The sequence below is a fragment of the Copadichromis virginalis genome, linkage group LG17 (genome assembly GCF_057382275.1).
Source record: "Copadichromis virginalis isolate Kocher_CV1m ecotype Utaka linkage group LG17, C_Virginalis_male_GT1.1, whole genome shotgun sequence".
NCBI classification, from domain to species: Eukaryota; Metazoa; Chordata; class Actinopteri; order Cichliformes; family Cichlidae; genus Copadichromis; species Copadichromis virginalis.
Window position 1 is genome coordinate 35,094,083 of NC_140634.1, and position 18,278 is coordinate 35,112,360.

The following is an 18,278-nucleotide window of genomic DNA, read 5'->3' on the forward strand; positions in this document are numbered from 1 at the left end:
AAATAAATAAAACAAAAATGTCTCATCTTGTTTAGCGTTTCCGGCAAAATGTTTGACATTCAGTGAGTAGTCTGTATTTCCTCTAATGAATCCCTCCGCTGTCTGCTCTCAGAGCCAAACTAGTCCTTTAGTGTCCAGTTGACCGTGTTTGTTAGTTTCTCCCACAAGCAGAACCAAGGGAATATAAACAGCAACAACACTGATTAGCTCCTCTGGACTCTCTTTTGTTTCTTGCTCGTTGAGATTAATTTGAACTGAGAGTGCAAAGGTTTGGAAAACTATCGATTCTGTTCACATGAATGTTGAGCACAGCTCCATTTGACTCCTTTTCTGTCTTCTTTTTTTAGTGAGACAAACAACAACTTTAAATTGATCTTCAACATTTATTGTCTCTTTTTTTATTTCTGGAAAAGAAACACTGCAGGTAAACATCACCCCCCCCCCAAAAGTCCAAATGTTGCACAAGGAAACATTAAAAATATTTCTTTTTGACCTCATAAGTTATTTTCACGTTATATAAAATGTGCAGTTCACATTCACAAACAGAGTTTGAGGGTAGCACAATGGTCACTTAAAACGGTTTCCCACTGGGCTTCAAAATTCCTCTTTGCTACAGAAAAAAGAAATCAGCTCTTTGCATCTTTCTAAAACCATTAGTAGTCTTAGGTAGAAAAAAACAACAGCAATGACAAGGTTCACAATACAGCAAATTCAGAAAGCAAGACCTACAGTTGACTGAAGGGACTAAGCTGATCAAAAGCTTCCTGTACACACCAATGCTCTCCCACATATTTACAAATGCAGTGGAACCAAGACCATCACAGAGCACTTCCTGTCTTTAGAAAACCACTCTCAACAGGTCGTTATCGACACATGACAATTGAACCTGAGTTGATGTGCAGTAGTTGGGTGGCACAATAGGATGAGAAAAATAAAATATATACTCATGTTTCCACATTCGTTTAAGAGAAAAAGGCTTAATGACAATAATAAAGAGCCTAAAGCACAGGTAGAAGGATGAACATTCAAAACACATATCGATGCATACGTCAGATGCTGAAGATCTGGTAGCATCAAAAACATTTACATGGAAAAGTAAAGTATGAAGGGAAAATAACCACTTATTAGAAAAGTTTTTCATTAATTAACAAATGCTAAACACCTAACCGAAGGAAAATATTCCAATACATTATTTAACACTGGAATATTTCGTTAATGGAATATATAAGAGGGGAAAATGCACCATGCAAAGTTCAGGTAAACATCAATGACTGCTTCTTGGAGGAAAAGGTAGATTATTGTTGTCAGCTGCAAACACTGTGCAAGATAGCATGACAAATAGCATGTGTACATGTATGGTGACACAAAATAATTTTGAGTAATTTGCATGTATGTAGTCTTAGGAAGAATGAAGTGCGATGTTTCAATACTACACTCAGTTCCTACGAGTAAATCTAAACGATACAGCTAGGAGACTATTAGCTTAACTTAGCTTAGTGTAGCATAGAAACAGCTAGCCCAGAAATTGACGTGTAAAGACAGACCTCAACTTTTTAATATGCAAAAAAAAGAACACAGCAAAATTGGAATTTTTATACTCTGACTTTTTTACAGATCAAAATAATAATATATAGTATCAGTAAAGATCAGCAGTATTTGATTTTCTAGTCTCAGTGCTAAATTAAGCTAGATAGCTGCTAGCTGTAGTTTCATATGCACCATACACACAGGAATAACCAATATTCTTCTCATCCAGCTCAATTATCTGACATCATTCAGGACATTACTTATTAACAATTGACTTCTTTATAGTTGTCACCCTCTTATTACATATTCCAACTTTGCAGTCAACTTTTAAATACACCGGTTTAATTCCAAAACCCCATACATCAACTATGGTGATGTTTAATTTTTCAAAACACATTTTTCTTCTAAAACATATTTGTTTGCTCGCCTCAACAGCTTGGAGTGAAACGTGTCAGTTTTTTCCACCACTTCCCCCCCCCTATCTGCAAGTCAAAATTTCATCAAAATTATTCTAAATTTCAAGTTATGTATCTCAAAATTTCAATTTTCTACATACAAATAAAAATTTGGAGATTAAAAAGTTTCTGAAGCACAAACTACTTCATATCTTCTGCAACTTCCTAAAACTAAAACTAAAAAATATGAAACAAATATGGAAAAAAGAGAAAATGATTTGGTTTCATGTATAGCCATTGGTATAGTTTCATCTTGTTCCCTTTCTTTGTGGCTGCTCTCATCCTTTGGGTCTTATGCCAAATGTCTGGAATAATATATAATCAATAATATATGCATGATCGTTGCACATTAACAAATAACATTATCACCAGTTCTCATTCAGTCTATATAAATTCAACAATAATTCAAACCATTGCACCATTACTCATAATCCCAGGCCTACATTATGCTACTGCATGCACTGACACACAGTCCACTACATCCACTCACGGTAACACATTTTACCCAAACCCGTCCCCCTGAAGGCAACATCATCTGTATTCTGATGAAGCACCTAAAGCAAGAAACATGCAAAAACAAAACAATAAAACAAAAGCTTTCAGATTCAACCTTGATTGTACTTCATGATTTTTCTTTTTAAAACTACAGCTATGAATTATATCAATCCTCCCTGCTGCAGGGAATATTTGCTTCTTCATCGTACCATGGGTCTTCAGTGAGTTATATGGGTTGGCCTAAAGTGCAAATACACTGGTGTACAAGTCATTTAATCTCACGTTAAGACAGTTATTTATAACTTCAAGAGAATTGCCAAACCAAATCCCAAATTTAAAAATGTAAGGATTTTAAATTATATTAAAAAATATTTATTTTCCAAATCAGTAGATAGAAACCACTTATGACTTATGGCTTAGCCACGCTAGAGTAAAAATAGGACCGCAACCTCACTGCAACTAGGAGAGAAAAAAAAAAGATGGATAGTAGCCTGGTAAGAAGTTGCGGCAACCAATTGACCACTCAGAGGCAAGCACCATAGAGGTAAACCTGCTATGTTATTTTGCAGTTACATCGCTGTCCTGCAGCAACTGCACCGCTATTTATGGAGGTTTTCTGAATGTAAGTAGTTCATGTAAATGTTGCATGTTGACAGCAACAAATTTGCAACAGGTTTTTATCAATGACTGCACACAAAATTCCCAACTTGCACCAATTCAATCTGATGGCAGACTGAACACTTCTTATTAGTGGTTCATCACTATCTTGATGATTCAAAGTCAATAAAACAGCTGATTGCTAGCGGTCACAGATGTTGTCCCCATCCTCAGAGCAACAATTTTAAAGGTAACAAGATCATTAACTTATTACATAGGGTCACAATCAGTTTGGTTGTGCCACGGTCCCCACCCAAAATATTTCTTATCTTTCGTTAAGCTGAACTATGATTTTAGCTTCATATTTAATTGATAGAGAATAGCTAGAACAACAAAAGCCTAAATATCTAAGAATATAATTAAAATAAAATAATTTAATAAAATGTTTAGTAGAACATGGCGACTTGTTACTGGATTAAATGACTTGTCACAGTGAACTTTTTTTTGCTGTGCAGATGTGTTTGTTTGTTCATAAACCACATCAGTCCTTCTGTCTCAACTTTCGATTGATAAAGGCTGAGATCCTTTAATGACTTTTTGGGAAATGAGGATAACCTCTTGTTCTGTGCCCATATCGACACTTCTTTAATTTCTTCGGCAAACTTGAAACAGTTCTTCAGCAAGTGAGTCCTTTAAAGCCACACTGTGGCAAAACAGAAAATGCAGCTGACATGTCAGCTTGGTCCATTTTCACAAGACAAAGGAGGTATTCTTTTTTTTTTAAAAATATATATAAACAAGTTAAATATACAATAGCCTACAAGAGAAGGAAGGATCAACTAAAGAAAGGGGAATAGTAGGAGGAGGAGCCCAGAATTGTTTAGCACAAGAGGAGGGAGGGAAAGAGCGAGAAAGCTCTTCTTCACTTCAGAAAAGCATTTGCTTATTTGAGTTTTGCCAGGCAAATTATTTCTTGACATTGTTTATTCATGACATGATTTAGTGACTTAAAATTATCTACGGTTTAAGCTTTCACGACTGTGGAGTCTTAATAAACTAACATGGCGATGCTGACTGTAGTTCCCCTGAGCTGATTAATCCTGAACTCCCGTAGAGAAATGAAGCACCAACAAATTAATGTGCCACCTTCTTCTAAGGAAGCAAATAAATAAGAAAACTAAAAGGGGGACTCTGAGTTCAGGACTAATCAATCCTGCTGAGTCTACAGGCCTTTCTCATCACTGAACCATAGCATCGGTGGAATGCTCCTCAGGGCTGGCGGTTGCCGTACATGAGAGGTATGATGAAGACTGAGATGTCGTCTCCGGAGCCCAGGCGCTCATTGGTGATCCTCCAGCCTCTGTCTCTCAGAACACCTCGTGCTCGCATCACCAAATCCTGTGCTGCCATTGTGTACCTGGCCAATAGAAGACACAGCAATGAAGCCCTTGCTTTAATATTGTGATACGCTGTAGCTCATTTAATTTAATGGCACTCTCTTGAAACAAACTCTATAGTCTAACAGCGCATGGTGCTGAAAAGAAGGATGTAATTCTGAATAAAATACACAACACAGAGGCACAATTTACAAAATTCCTATTTATTTATGTAGCAAAAACGAAATAACTAGACAAAGGAAATAAAACAAAGGAAAGTTCCAACCTGTGTAAGTCGTCAGGGTCGCAGTTAGCTAGAAAGGTGGTGACGGCTTCAGCCACCTCCTGGTTGGAAAGGACATCCCAGAGGCCATCAGTTCCCATCACAAGCACATCATCAGCTCCGTGTTCGTAATGCATCAGGTTATACACCTTCACCTGCATGATAAACAACAAAAGGGCCATCAGTTCAACTCAACTGATCCCTTTTATCGGTAGTAATATGGATGTTTTTTAAAGCTCATCATAGCAAAGAGAAAGCTCTACCGAGGGTATCAAATGACCTTTTTAATAGGTTTTACGCAATCATTCCATTCTTCTGCATTGCATAAAAAAGGGGGGGTTGGTTCTAAGGGAAGTGCTCTAGATCTTTAACATTCATACATTTCAAATTCAGTGTTCCCCACGGCAACATTTCACTGTTACCGATTTTAGTTGTGGTGTTCCTCAAGGCTCGATCCTTGGTCCATTGTTAATTGCAGTTTGCGTTTTCTCACATGGACTGTTCTAACCTACATTTTCTTAAGTTATACTTTTCTTTTTAGTCCAGTGACCCCAAGACTGCTTTTATACTCTTAGTCCTAAAGCATGGAAGAAAAGCCTGATGTTGCCAGCTCAATAGTGGAGTTGGTTCATGACCAAATCCATTAAGTAATTGTAAGTCTTCTGATGCTTTTATAATAAATAAATGGATTTTAATACAATCCAAAATGACATTGTTTCTTTCATCCATTGTACATAAGGCCATACAGGAAATTATTTGCTCCCGCTTTGATGACTGTTAGCTACAGCTAGCTATACATACTGTACATATCACTCTGCTATGTCCAAAATCACATTGGCCAAGTATTATTTTTCACATTATTTTAAAACTCTGCTCATCAGTTAGCATTGAATAGCCCCGTACCATAAGACCCATGACCCCTTCATGTTACACCGGCGCTCTCTGAGATGCTTGAATGGTCGATATCCATAGCTGTCAGCTCGTAAGATCAAGTGACCAGACTTGCATCATCTGGCAACATCTTAGGTCTTTTATTGAGATTCTTTTAAAAATATTTAGCTGTGGTTTCTCATTGTTCTTTTTTTTTTTAAATAAAAAAAAAGTAGTTCTTTTGTTTGCATTTTTTATTTTTGTGAAGCAATTTGGGGCTTTGCTAATAGCAATTTATAGATGCCTTATTATACAGAAACTTATAGTACTCAGTACCCCCAACCACCACCCTGTTTGAATCGACTGCCTGGTCTGACTGCACACATCAACCTTTGTTGTTACTTTGCTCTTGTGTTCACTGCTGAAACACAGGATTGCTTCACCCTCCTGCCTTATTCACTACTCATTTCAAATTGACGTGAAAAACATAAAAAAGAATAGAGGAATAATCTGCACTGCTGGATCTCATCACTGTGGCTTTAAAGTGCAGAAAATATTCAACTATTTCCTAGAATCATTTATGTATTCATCAGCAGGAAAAAAAAAGCAGAAAAAACCCCCACGAAATGAGTCAGAGTAAACCATTAATTTCCATCTGCCCTGTAATTCAAAATAATACACTACACATCCATTAATAAAGAAGAGATTCTATTATCATCTTTTTGAAAATCTTGCTTGTAGTTTTTTCCCCTTTCCAGTTTTGCTAATTGGCTTTTACACATTTATGTAATTACAAAACAGTGAAACAAAACTGCAATTTTAATTAAGGCTGGTATACTATGACTACGACAGATGAAATGATGAAATCTTTTCTGTCCAACACTTTACACACAATGACGCCTGACGCTTCTACGACTTAATGAATGTAATGCCGTTTCTTGCTTTACAGAGAACATCTCGAGATACCCCTGAGAGGCTTTGTGGAGAGGTGAGAGAGTCGTGAGGGAGAGATCCAGACAGAGGCTCTGAGTGCTGAGAGGAGTTAAGACTTCCATGTGAACCTGGTATGAACCCCGGGAATTAATGAATTAAAGATCAAGCAGAGCGCTCGGGGAGGAAAAATGCAAAACTCTATAAGACAAACTGCATCAGGAGATGAAAGCGGTTTGAAACCAGCACCAGACAGACAGGTGAGCTCAAGTTCTCCAGCAGCAGAGGACTTTTTTTTTTCCAGACAGAGAAGCAGAAAATTGCATCTCTAGTGACTGCAGTGCAGATATGACCGAGGCAGAAGTAGGTTAAGCCAACTGACTGACTTATTCCATCTGCACTAACTTATATTTCGTTTCATGACTGCTCCTGAGTTTTTCATGCACATACATGGAAAAACCAAAAGACAACTGACGTGGCATCTAAAATATTGTAAATAGCATTAAATGAAGGAGATGGGGTGCGATGTGCTTTGCAGAGACAGTAGTTGCTGCATGCAGGACCATTTGTTAGAGTATGCATAAAAGACTACCAGCTATCAAGTTCATATAGGCTGGCACTGATCAGCTGATTTGCCAGGACTGCAGGCAGAGTTTATATAATTACAGTGCAGGATGCAGATTATGCTTTTTATTCTTTCAGTATCCGCCTGGACAAAAGCCACATGCTATATGTCAGACTTGTTTGCAAGAAGCTGTAAAAAGCTAATTTACAAAGCTGACTTCATAAATCCTTATAGTCTTCATAAATCCAAGATGAAGATGAAAACATAAAAACCACTCAAAATGTTGTTGTTTTTTTATTTTACTCTGACATGGGCAATTCACACATTGCCATATGCTTTCACAGATTTTCTGCCAGCAGCTTCAATAGTTCAAGAAATTGAAATGATCGCAAGGAGGAGGAACCGGTGAAGAGAAACTGAAGATTAGTCATGTACAGAGGAACAACAGCAGTTTACATGAAATTACATACCATTACAGGGGTGGCTATAGGTGGAAATTTCTTTTTTACTTTTTTTAAATCATCAAGCGTGAAGTGTTCCTTTCATTGTTTATTTATTTTTATTGTTTTTTAGCTTGAAAATTGAACGTGAATTATTAAATATGTTTTCACTTTTTAAAAACTGCATTTCAAAAAATAAATACATAAATAAAGGAACACTTCACGCTTGATGAGCCAATCATAGCAGTTCCCTGCACTGTGCAGCGTGACTTTTACTGGATGTAATAAAACTATGTTAAAAAAAACCCAGCTAAACAGCCGATAATAGGCCGTCTAAAAAGTCTCGGACAGCAGAAGGCGAAGAGCTGGCTCATCCTCTGATGTTTGGAAACTAAGAACAAATCACATGCTAAGAGCCTTGCAAAGTTGTGTCTACACCACAAATCAGCCGCCTGAAAACACACCGCAGACGGCAGTATAATTATTGCACTAAGTTCCAGAAAACAACGCAATGGCTGCTAATCCAACGTCTGCTCAGATGTCCACGAAAGCGTTTCCACCCACCTCACAGAGACACACTGAAAGCCCCAAAGCAGTCAAATTCTGTTTGACCAAAGATAAGCATCCACCAAACACGGTGAGTAGCGAATGCTCAAGATAATAATTAACACACTGGTGAAAATACGTGTTATCCCCTTGAAGAATTTTTTTCCCCAAACTGGCAAAATGTAACTGTGTGCAAAGCGTTGCAGGGAAAAGAGAGCTGTCGAGCACTTCCTCACAGCTGCAATGATTGGAGGGAAAGGCTTTGTATTTTGCTTCTAAAAGATGAAACGCTTTATCTGTCTACAAAGATTAATTAAGAGGAATGTAGCAAAATATAAAGGTGAAAGCAACGCTCTGTTTTCATTTTGCGTTACGTCTTAGTGTGTCAGCAGGTCACTTTACCTCAGGGCAACAGGACAGGAACGGCTTGATGAAGATGTTGGAGTCATGAACTTTGAGGTCGTGGTCACCGAGTCCGCGGGTCACACCGATGGTGGCCAACACCCGCGCCTGGAAAACAAACTGGTTAGGGTTTTTAAAAAATTTTTTTTTAAAGCATTTAGCATCTCAGCCGGAGACAAAAGTTCTCTTTAGAAGAGGATCCGGCATAAAACTTCCACATCAATCATGTGGAGCTACCCGCCTCGGTGACCCGTTGTGGCGAGAGAGCAGCCGAAAGCATCTTCTCCCAGACACTGACATAAACATGGCTTCGCAACAAAGTTAATGCATAAGTTCAAGAAGTAAGATCTGTAATCACTCATCTGCCTGCTAGAATATTTTTTTTTACATCACTTCCTCTTTCCCACGCTGTCAGAACTCAGTGCTGACATCATTACTCTCATCCAGCCATTTTTCAATCAGCCTTTAAATCTCAGTGCTCTTCTGTCATTCCACCTTTCAGACTCGCATTTGTGCAACCCGCCTCCTCCCCATCCATCTCTCCCCGGCATCTCTGAGCCATAACCCAAGTCTCCATCTTCACCAGCACCAGCATAAACACAATGGGGGGGTCCTGTCCTAATTCCTGTCATTGCTGGGTCTCCGTTCTGCTGCTGCTGGTTTATTCGGGTCTAATCGCCAAAACGCTTTTATTCAAATTCTGTATCTCAATAAATCATGTTCACCCCCAAAATGATGTCTCCTTACTGAACCGAGTGACAGGAATCACATAAACATATGCTAACACCATTTTGGGCGAGTGAATCTGGGAACATTCAATGACAGTCTGCGCTTTTATAATACATCATTTACATCCACATACATTTTTTTATTATATATCAACATATTAACAGCTGATATTTCAGATGCAAAAAACAAATTCAACAAAGTTTTCAGGAATAAAAATTATGAAGCTGTATTGTTTGGTTGTGTAGTCTTTTTGTTGCTTTGTTTGCAGCATATTAAAGGGCAATGTGTATCTGAAGGAGGAAAGGGCTGGCCAATGAGACAGGAGGTACTTGCTTTGTACACAGCCAGACAAAAATCCATCTGTGCCCTTAAGAATTCATCCTGCTGCTGCCATCTATCATCAGTGCTGCGTATCAGCATCATCAATCATCAGTAATGACGAGCGAGTCGGTTTGAAATTTTCAGCCTGCTGTTAACGTGCTTTTTGAGGGGCTGGCAGGCTGGTGATAGACGAGTCGTTTTTTTTGGATGAATGGGCAAACGTACTGAAAAAAAAAAAAAAAGAAGCATCTGGGGCAGAATTTCTCTGTAAAACTACTGCTTTGCACGATGATGACATTATCAGGCAGCGGCACAACAAACAGCTTCAAAATGGATTTGTTAAATACACGCTGGCCAAACAGCGGAAGGATATTTACGGCAAAAGCAACAGTGTCAAAAGTGCACAGAGACTAAACTAGTCTTTCAGTTATCTTTCCTCTCTCTCATTCCTGTGACGACGCTTTGTTGTGACCGCTCTTTGAATTCAGCACCCATTCACTACTTCAGACGGACGTGTGTGTGTGTGTGTGTGTGTGTGTGTGTGTGTGTGTGTGTGTGTGTGTGTGTGTGTGTGTGTGTGTGTGTGTGTGTGTGGGGTCGTCAGAAGATGCTTTCCTTTCTGGAGCTTCGCGTTACATCTCTCTCTGCATCAAATGGAATTGATTGAAAATATGAAACAAACGGACGTGACTGAGAATTTAAAGGCATTTTTCCCCCTTTCTCCGCTGCAGTTTATTTGGTGGAGTATTTTCAGTCTCTCCTTCTCTCCTCTCCCCTGCTATCCCAGCGGGGATTAACTTCGCTTCTCAGAGAGACGACTGTCATCTCCCGAGTGGTGTGTGTCTGTCTGAATGTCTGTGTGTGTCTTAGATATAGGGTTGCCGCTGGAGTGAAATAGATGGACCGTCTCCCCTCTCTTCTAAGTGAGGGTGCGCACTGACACACGCGCATGCACTCACTTCAGAGAGTTCGCCCACTTTTTGGGAGGCTGGCAGGCTTGTAGAGTGTGTGTGTGTGTGTGTGTGTGTGTGTGTGTGTGTGTGTGTGTGTGTGTGTGTGTGTGTGACAGACTGACAATTTTGGAGCGAGTGATTTTTTCTCTGCACTTCTGAATTCTACAGTACAAACCACACAAGGGTTGGTGAAGACACACAAACTCAGTAAAACTTGCACTGACACACACACACACTTACCTTTTTCCTTTCACCGTATATAAGAGGAAACTTGAGATCCTCATCCTCGATCGTCTTGTACGCCCTGTGCATGAGAAAAGAAATGCAGATCAAGGCAATGAATTTTTCCCTTTTCCACCCCTTTTCTTTCATAGGCGCACTTTTTAAAGCGTGTATATGTTAATTATGTTTGACAGACACACATGAAAAGCATGTGTACTTTCAGAAAGGGAAAAAAAAAGAGGGGCTCAGGGGTCTTATTTCTTCCCTATCTTAAATGCCATCTTGGTGTCTCGGTAGCTTATGGTGAATATTTTGCTCTACAGCAGATCCACAATAAACAGGTTCTACAACCTCTTCCCTAACATGCGGTACACTGAGTTACAGATTGACGCCAGGGACTGTAACGCAGATACTTCTACATCAAACAGTGGTCCAGTCAAACCTCATATAATCCAGGAAATATAAATCACACCACTTAGTGTGCAATAGTTTCAACAATTGCCCCTTAAGCCATTTATACGTCGATTCTATTCACGGTGAACACAATGGCAAAAAATGTCCCCCTAACATAAGCAGATTTATGTGTGATGGCTGGTCACCTCTAAATGGCAATTCGGAAGTTGATGTTTCAGATGTGCAAAAAAAGTTCACAGATAAACGTCATTTAAGACATTTGTTGCTTTGGTTTCAGCGCGTTTTGGGATTTTTAAGGATGAAAGGTGTGATCAGTGAGTCTGGAGGAACTGCTTTGTACACAGCCAGACCAAAAAGAAAAAATCAACAGTCTGTACTTTGAACACTTCGTCCTGCTGCAGGTGTCATCCATCACCAGCAATGACGTGTATCAGCATCATCGATCATCCGTAATGACGAGTAAGTCAGTTTGAAATTTTCACACTGCTGTTAACGTGCTTTTAGAGGGCACTGTACATAAGTTGGGTGGACGGACAGAAACCCAAATGGAAATTGGAAGTCAATTTCTTCTACAGCAGTGACAGCTAACATTTTAGCCACACACCAATACTTCAGTTGTTGCCTCCGGGTGGCAGTTTAAGAGGTACGGCTATTTACTGTTCTACTTTTATAAAACCGAAGCACCTGATGGACAAAGATTTTAAAGAATCATCAATGCTACCTCTTACCTGATAAATGACTTTATCTATTCAACTCCCAACCTCTCAAATAACTAGTAGCCACAGATCAAGGTAACTTTAACTACACACAAACAATAATTTTGGAAACTCTATATTTTACTTTTGTCTCTAATCAAATGTTAATTTATGATTGTCCCATTTCTTACTGTAGTAATAACTTGTGTCTAAGGACGAACACACAGGTTAGCAACAAAGTGAATCACACACTTTTAGGTTTTTGATTTTGCTTGCATGTCAACGCCAGAGTGACTCTCTAGGGCGTAATAACAAGTGTTTTCTGAGCTGAATATTTTAGCAAGAAAGCTAGAGGGAGGGAATCTCAGGATCCGCAATGAAGCAACAAAAATAAGTTCAGAAGTGCATAAAGTGGGTGGGGGGAGAGATCTGAAAAACGAACTTAGAAATGGAGCTTTGATGTCAGACTCAAAGACTCCCTGGCTGACGCTGATGTACTTAAACTGGCTAGATTAGGTTTGGCGTCACCAGTCAGTGGAGAATATCAACAACTTCAAACAGCTTTATTATCTGAGTAAGGGTTTGCTCTGTCTGTCAGTCCATGTCTCTTTCTGCCCATCTGTCCGTCTGTCTCAAAAGTGAGTGATGTACTTTACCCGACCCACAGGCAAGGCTCTCTTTCTGTCATCTCTTCTGTCATCTCTACCTCTACATCGTCTTCATCCATCAGCGGCCCTCCTGCCCGTGCGTGTCAAACTTAACACGGACAGACAAATGCAAAATAAAGATTACTCTAATTTTTTTTCTCCCACCATTTTACGTTGAAAGTGAGGGAACTTCTGAATGACAATTCTCATTCTCAGTACTGAAAATTCACTGCTTGGAGTAAACAAGCCATAAGCTACTTCAGCTTTATTCTCCAGCTGACTCAATTTGCGACTATCAGCAAATTATGATGAAATGAACCTAATAGAAAGCTGAGATCTGCAGTCCTGTGAAAAACTACGTACACCCCATGATTTAATAACTTGTAGAGAAACTCTTACTAGCTATAACGCGGTTCACCTTTCGCGGCCTCGCTGTTTCGCGGATTTTTATTGTGCAATTTTCCATGTGTGTGTGTTTTTTTTTTTTTTTTAAAAAGCGCATTGTGTTCTGCGTGCTGATTGGCTGTAGACCATTGTCAATCAATCTTGTGCCGTGTCTCCTGTACAGTACAGAATGCGTTCAGCTTGTCAAATTTACATAAATCTTGGATCGCTAGCAGTGTGACTCTGCTGTACTGTATGTTTGTACGTTTTCTCCCCAACAAACACAACAATGTCGACGAAATATTTTACCCGCAGGTGCCTTTGGTTTCATTCTATAATACTGGACTTATTTTTCTATAAGGGTTGAACTTTGAGAGTGTTTAAACAAGAGAGAAACGTGTGAACATGTTCATGCCTGTCTGAGAAAAGTGTATAAAGTGTGTAGTGAGGGGTTTTACAGCCTGACAACATCTATAATAACTATAAAAAGTTGGGTACTTCGCAGATTTCACCTATCGCTGGTTATTTTTGGAACATAATTGCCGCGATAAACGAGGGACCACTGTACCTGGATTTTCTTTTTTCCACTGCAGTGAGTTTCTCATTTTCAGTGGACAGATGAGCTGTTATTTTTGTCTACAGACCAGTTAATGTTTGAGAATTCTTACTTAAAGAAAGGTTACTCATACAAAACATGCCACGATTTTTTTATATTTCTAGATTAGATGAATAGCGTAATTTCAAAAGTGTCCACTAGTGGTGATGAATCCATACGGAAATATTGCTTCAGGCTGATCCCCTCTTTCCACCATCTTTCAGATCGTTGGGTTTTTACCGCTTTTAACTACAATGGTCTGGTTGACCAAAAATACTTTAATCAATACCATTAAAAGCCACATTAAACAATCATCTTCAGCAAAAAGCATCTAATAAACCTAGCATACACCAGCTAGGTTAGTAGCAGCTGCTGAACATCAGGCAAACATGAGATGACTGGCAAAATGCCCCCAAAAAGCTTCAAGATGGCAGTCCAAAAAGCAATAAGCATCATCACTGTGACTAAGTCCATTTTTAATATACAGTCTATGCCCCAAACCAATACCAATCACACCATGATGCTTGTCCATTGTAGTTTGGAATCTGCAACAAAATGTTTCTATTAAATCTGCACCAGTTCCAGAAATGTTCAAATGTTTCCTCCTTCTACTGAAATATGGACAAATACAACAAATGACTCCAAACAGTTTCCTTTCTCCGATGTGAAGAGAAAGTCGGCGCTACATCCTGGCTGGCACATCTCTGCTTTCGAGGGGCAGTGTCACAGTGAAATATACATCACACAATAGGAACAGTACTGTATGTGCCTGTGTGTCGGGGAGAGGGAGCGATTGTGTCAGTAAAAGCACACCTCATTACTGGCTTCCACTGCAGCCACAGTCAAACAGCATGGTGCCTTGCTAACCCACATAACAACGCACATACAGGACCATCTCTGCTGTATCATTATATCGAATCAGGTTAGGCTTCTCCCTCATTAGCTCTCTGCTGGTCTCCTCAGCTCCCACTGGATGCCATATTATGAGCAAGAGTAAAAGAGGCAGGAGCAGAGACTTTTCCCCCCATCATAACTCCATCTATTAAGAATGCAGCGGGAGAGGGTTGAGGTCTGCCAGACCCCGAAAATTAGCAGTTTTCATTCCACGTTATAAATTGAATGGCATCGTACACGGTAACGCAGCCTGCTTTAGGGATGTGGGAGTCTGCCGTCGTTAAGTGCTTCACGACACCCGTGTGTGAAATGTTAAATGGGAAAAACGCACCATCCGTTCATGGTGAAGTCTCTGTAGAGCATCCTCTTGCCCACCTCCTTCCTCTGAACTCTCCGGGGGAACTCCAGGTGCGTGAACTCATTTCCTAACAGGTGAGGCTGCATGAAACCCTGGAGGACAGACAGTAATTTCGAGTCATTATGTGGCAGATGTGCGGAGCATCCTTACCCATCACTGTAGGTTTTTTTGCCCAATTTTAAGTGTTGAAACAAACACTATTTGAAATTTAAATATTAAAGAACTGCGAGAAGCTGAAAGAGAATCTTCTCAGTGTTCTGACGCACAAACTGTGTGATGACATCAGTGTCATTTACACTTAAATTTGCTCTAATATGCTCATTACCAGCTCCATATTTTTTTATTCAAGGACTCTACTAGACTAACTTTGAAAGACTCAAAAATCAAAATAATCCCAGTTCTAAGTCCCTCCCCTTTAAGCAAACTTTCTTCTCATTGGTTGCCCCTCATGAACAGAAGATTTAAACACACCTCAGATGGCCATGTTAATAATATCCACAGCCAACAGCTGAAAAAAACCTGCTTGAAACCAAACATTTAGAGCAGCTTGAAGCCTTGAAGCAACTCGAACTACTTACTTTTAACTTTAGATTTGTTATATATGAGTCTTTAACACTTTACTAGTATATTTATGAAAAAAATAAAAAAAGTATCTATAAAAAAAACACTTCCTTAGGATCTCAAGTTATTTGTACAGAGTTGAAGCAAACAGGCTTGAACATAGGATTCACATAACATATAAATTAATGTTAAGTTTATATCAGGTTAAGTTAGCTAAACAGGATTATTTAATTCCACAAAAATTGCCAAGTCAAATATTTGTATCTAATTTTTTTAGGTTCTCTTTACTTATTATGCTATGGGTCATATTTATTATAAAAATTGGATAAAAATGTATATTTGGTATACGTAGTACCACTGCATGTACAGTGGGGTCCATAATTTGTCAGAAAAAGACAAAGTTTTTTTTATTTGTTTTTTTTATGTGTTGCCTCTGTACACAAACACAGTGAATTTTAAATCATAGATCATTTTAAGTAATAAATCTTTTTTTTTTATTTATTCATAGCTGTTATTACTGCAATTTGAAATCTGAGCCCCAAATAGATGTCATAGATGCTGAAAGGCTGAAACATCAAAATAAATCTATCGGAGGGACCGCCAGAACTTTAGGGGACAAATCAACAATCTGGTTCATTCTTATAAAGAAGGAAAACACTGGCCAGCTCAGCAACACCACAGAAGTCAACTAAAATGAATTATTTACATGGTTAAGAAGAACAATGTCACAATATTTAACAAAGTCATGAGGGAGGCGTAACTTCGTCGAGGTCTACAATCAACAGACGCCTTCATGAATGCAAATACAGAGGCTTTACAACATGGTGCAAACTACTGGTTACTCTCAACAGGTACACTGTTAGACTTGGCAGAGAACATCAAAGAGAACAATTATGAAAAAGAATCTTTGGATAAATGAAACCAAGATGAACCTGTAGGAGAAGTAAAGGAAGCGCTGACGATCTGAAGTGTATGACAGAAGCAGCAGGATGAATTCTGAAGTGTACAGGGCCTCACTCTCTGCTCGTTCAACCCAATAAAGCAAGCTTTTAAGTTATTAACACAAAAGTGAAGACAGAAAGAGCCACAAACAAGGAGCAGCTGAAGGCCTAGCGGAGCATCTCAGGGGAGGAAACAACATGTGGTGACGTGAAGTTGTTGAGTTGAGGCAGTCGTTGAATTGTTGAATTAGAGCTGGAAATCTGCACTTGACTCACATCTTGATTGATTTAAAATCCTGTGCTAGTGTACAGAGGCAGAATTACAATTATCTCGGTCTAACAAATTATAGATCCAACTGTGCGTTCATCAATATTCAGATTTCATTATAGAAATATGAGTGAATGTTAAGCACCACTGCACTTCCAAAGAAATTATAAACACTTGTTGTGTTTCTTAGGAAAAGTGAAAGGCGGAGAGTTTCCTTACCAGGAACTGGAGTCGCTGTCGTTCTGACTCTGGTGTGAACTCTGTCGACATGGGAATGATCTCATTGTTTCTAATAATGATAGCCCTGCGCACACAAAGACATATAAAGTGTTGGAAAACATTACCGATCATTCAAATGACGTGTTTTTTTTTTTTTTTCAAACTTCAAGGGCAAAACATAAGCACAGGTACCTGCTGTCACCTGCGTTCCCAACAAATAGCTTTCCTAGGAGGTAAACCACAGTGAGAGCCGTGCATCCTCCTGTGATGTTAAAAACTTGCTTCTCCCTCTCGATCTGGGCGTCCTAGCAGAGGTAAGGACAAGAGACGGAGACTTTAAAGGAGCATCGTGCGAGAAGACAATCGGTAAGACCTTCGAAAACACTCCCACGACCGCCCACATGACAAAGATTTAGGAAACGCCAAACAAGTTAAGCTTTTGCATGGCTTGGTCCTCATGTGGGCAGAAGGAGAGTTTACATACACTACACAGAGTAAGACTTTATTCACAAACACAAGAACCACGAGAGGGAGAAATACACAAGCAAACAGCGAGCAAGAGGAAACCTCGTCAACTTCTCAGAAAGGCGAACAAAGTGTGGGCATCGAATGAGACTATCGATTGGTTTAACCTGCACCTCAAGTCGATGTTGTGTCAGTAAACAAGTGCATGTTGTGAGCGAATCACGAAGATACCGATACATGAGATGGCTTGCAAGTGGACTTATAATTATCAGGTCAGAGCAGCAATGGATGTTTAATGTACACTCCTTTGTACGCTATGTACGCTCCTTTTTGAGTCCTTTACTGTTTTAAAAGAGATTCAGTTTGCTAGTTTATTTCAATGCACAATCATAAAACGTTGCTAGAAATGCACTACACAGACTGTAGAGTATTTTTAAGGGATTCCCATAATGAATAAGCAGGCAGAACAATAATAAAAAAAGATGGATGGGTGAAATTTGCACAAAACTAAAAGGTGCAGAAAAAAAATGCTGGCTTGTTTTATACCAACTGAAGGCTAGATAAAATACACTAACAATGGAACACAATAAAACACAAATAGAGCATCATCAGGAGACATCTCACACCATTCTTCTTTGGCAAATCTCTCAAGCTCCTCCAGATTTGATGGCTTGAAACTTGGTCTTCAGTTCAACCCACAGATTTTTTATTTGTTTTTTAAAAAAAGATGGGAATCAAGTCAGGGCTTTTCAGCAGGTCAGTCGGTAACGTCCACTTTTGTCTTGTAGAGGTAGTTCTTCGCCAGGAGTGATGTATGTTTTGAGTTGTCGTGTTTTGAGGACAAAGTGCTGACCCAGGCTCAGTTTTCCTGCTAATTGCTTTCAGAATCTTCACGTCCTTACTTCATGATTCCTCCCACCTTGATTAGATTCCCAACTAAAGACACGCTGACAAGACGTCTCTTGATAGACTTGTAGTATACCGAATCATTCTCGAGGTTGTCCTTAAGATACTTCAGTCTGGTTTGAAGGCGTCTCTTCTGCAAAAGTGGACTTTTTCTTGGTCTATACTCACAGTCCATTCCATGTGCGAGGTTCCAGTGAATGTCTTCTTCGGCATCACAATT

General features: G+C 39.3%; 1 protein-coding gene across 1 annotated transcript in view; it reads right to left on the minus strand.

Annotated features, from left to right (window-relative positions):
- Window positions 1-369: 369 nt before the first annotated feature.
- The window catches only part of LOC146689820 (protein phosphatase 1H-like), a 33,716-nt gene continuing 15,807 nt past the window's right edge, over window positions 370-18,278 (minus strand). Inside the window, exons 4-10 of the mRNA XM_085436526.1 lie at window positions 16,880-16,992; window positions 16,688-16,772; window positions 14,672-14,790; window positions 10,730-10,793; window positions 8,487-8,594; window positions 4,737-4,888; window positions 370-4,491 (exon numbers count right to left, since the gene is read on the minus strand). Coding sequence (XP_085292652.1) covers window positions 4,344-4,491; window positions 4,737-4,888; window positions 8,487-8,594; window positions 10,730-10,793; window positions 14,672-14,790; window positions 16,688-16,772; window positions 16,880-16,992 — 789 coding nt within the window. The 3' untranslated portion in view covers window positions 370-4,343. The remainder of the gene's footprint in view (window positions 4,492-4,736; window positions 4,889-8,486; window positions 8,595-10,729; window positions 10,794-14,671; window positions 14,791-16,687; window positions 16,773-16,879; window positions 16,993-18,278) is intronic.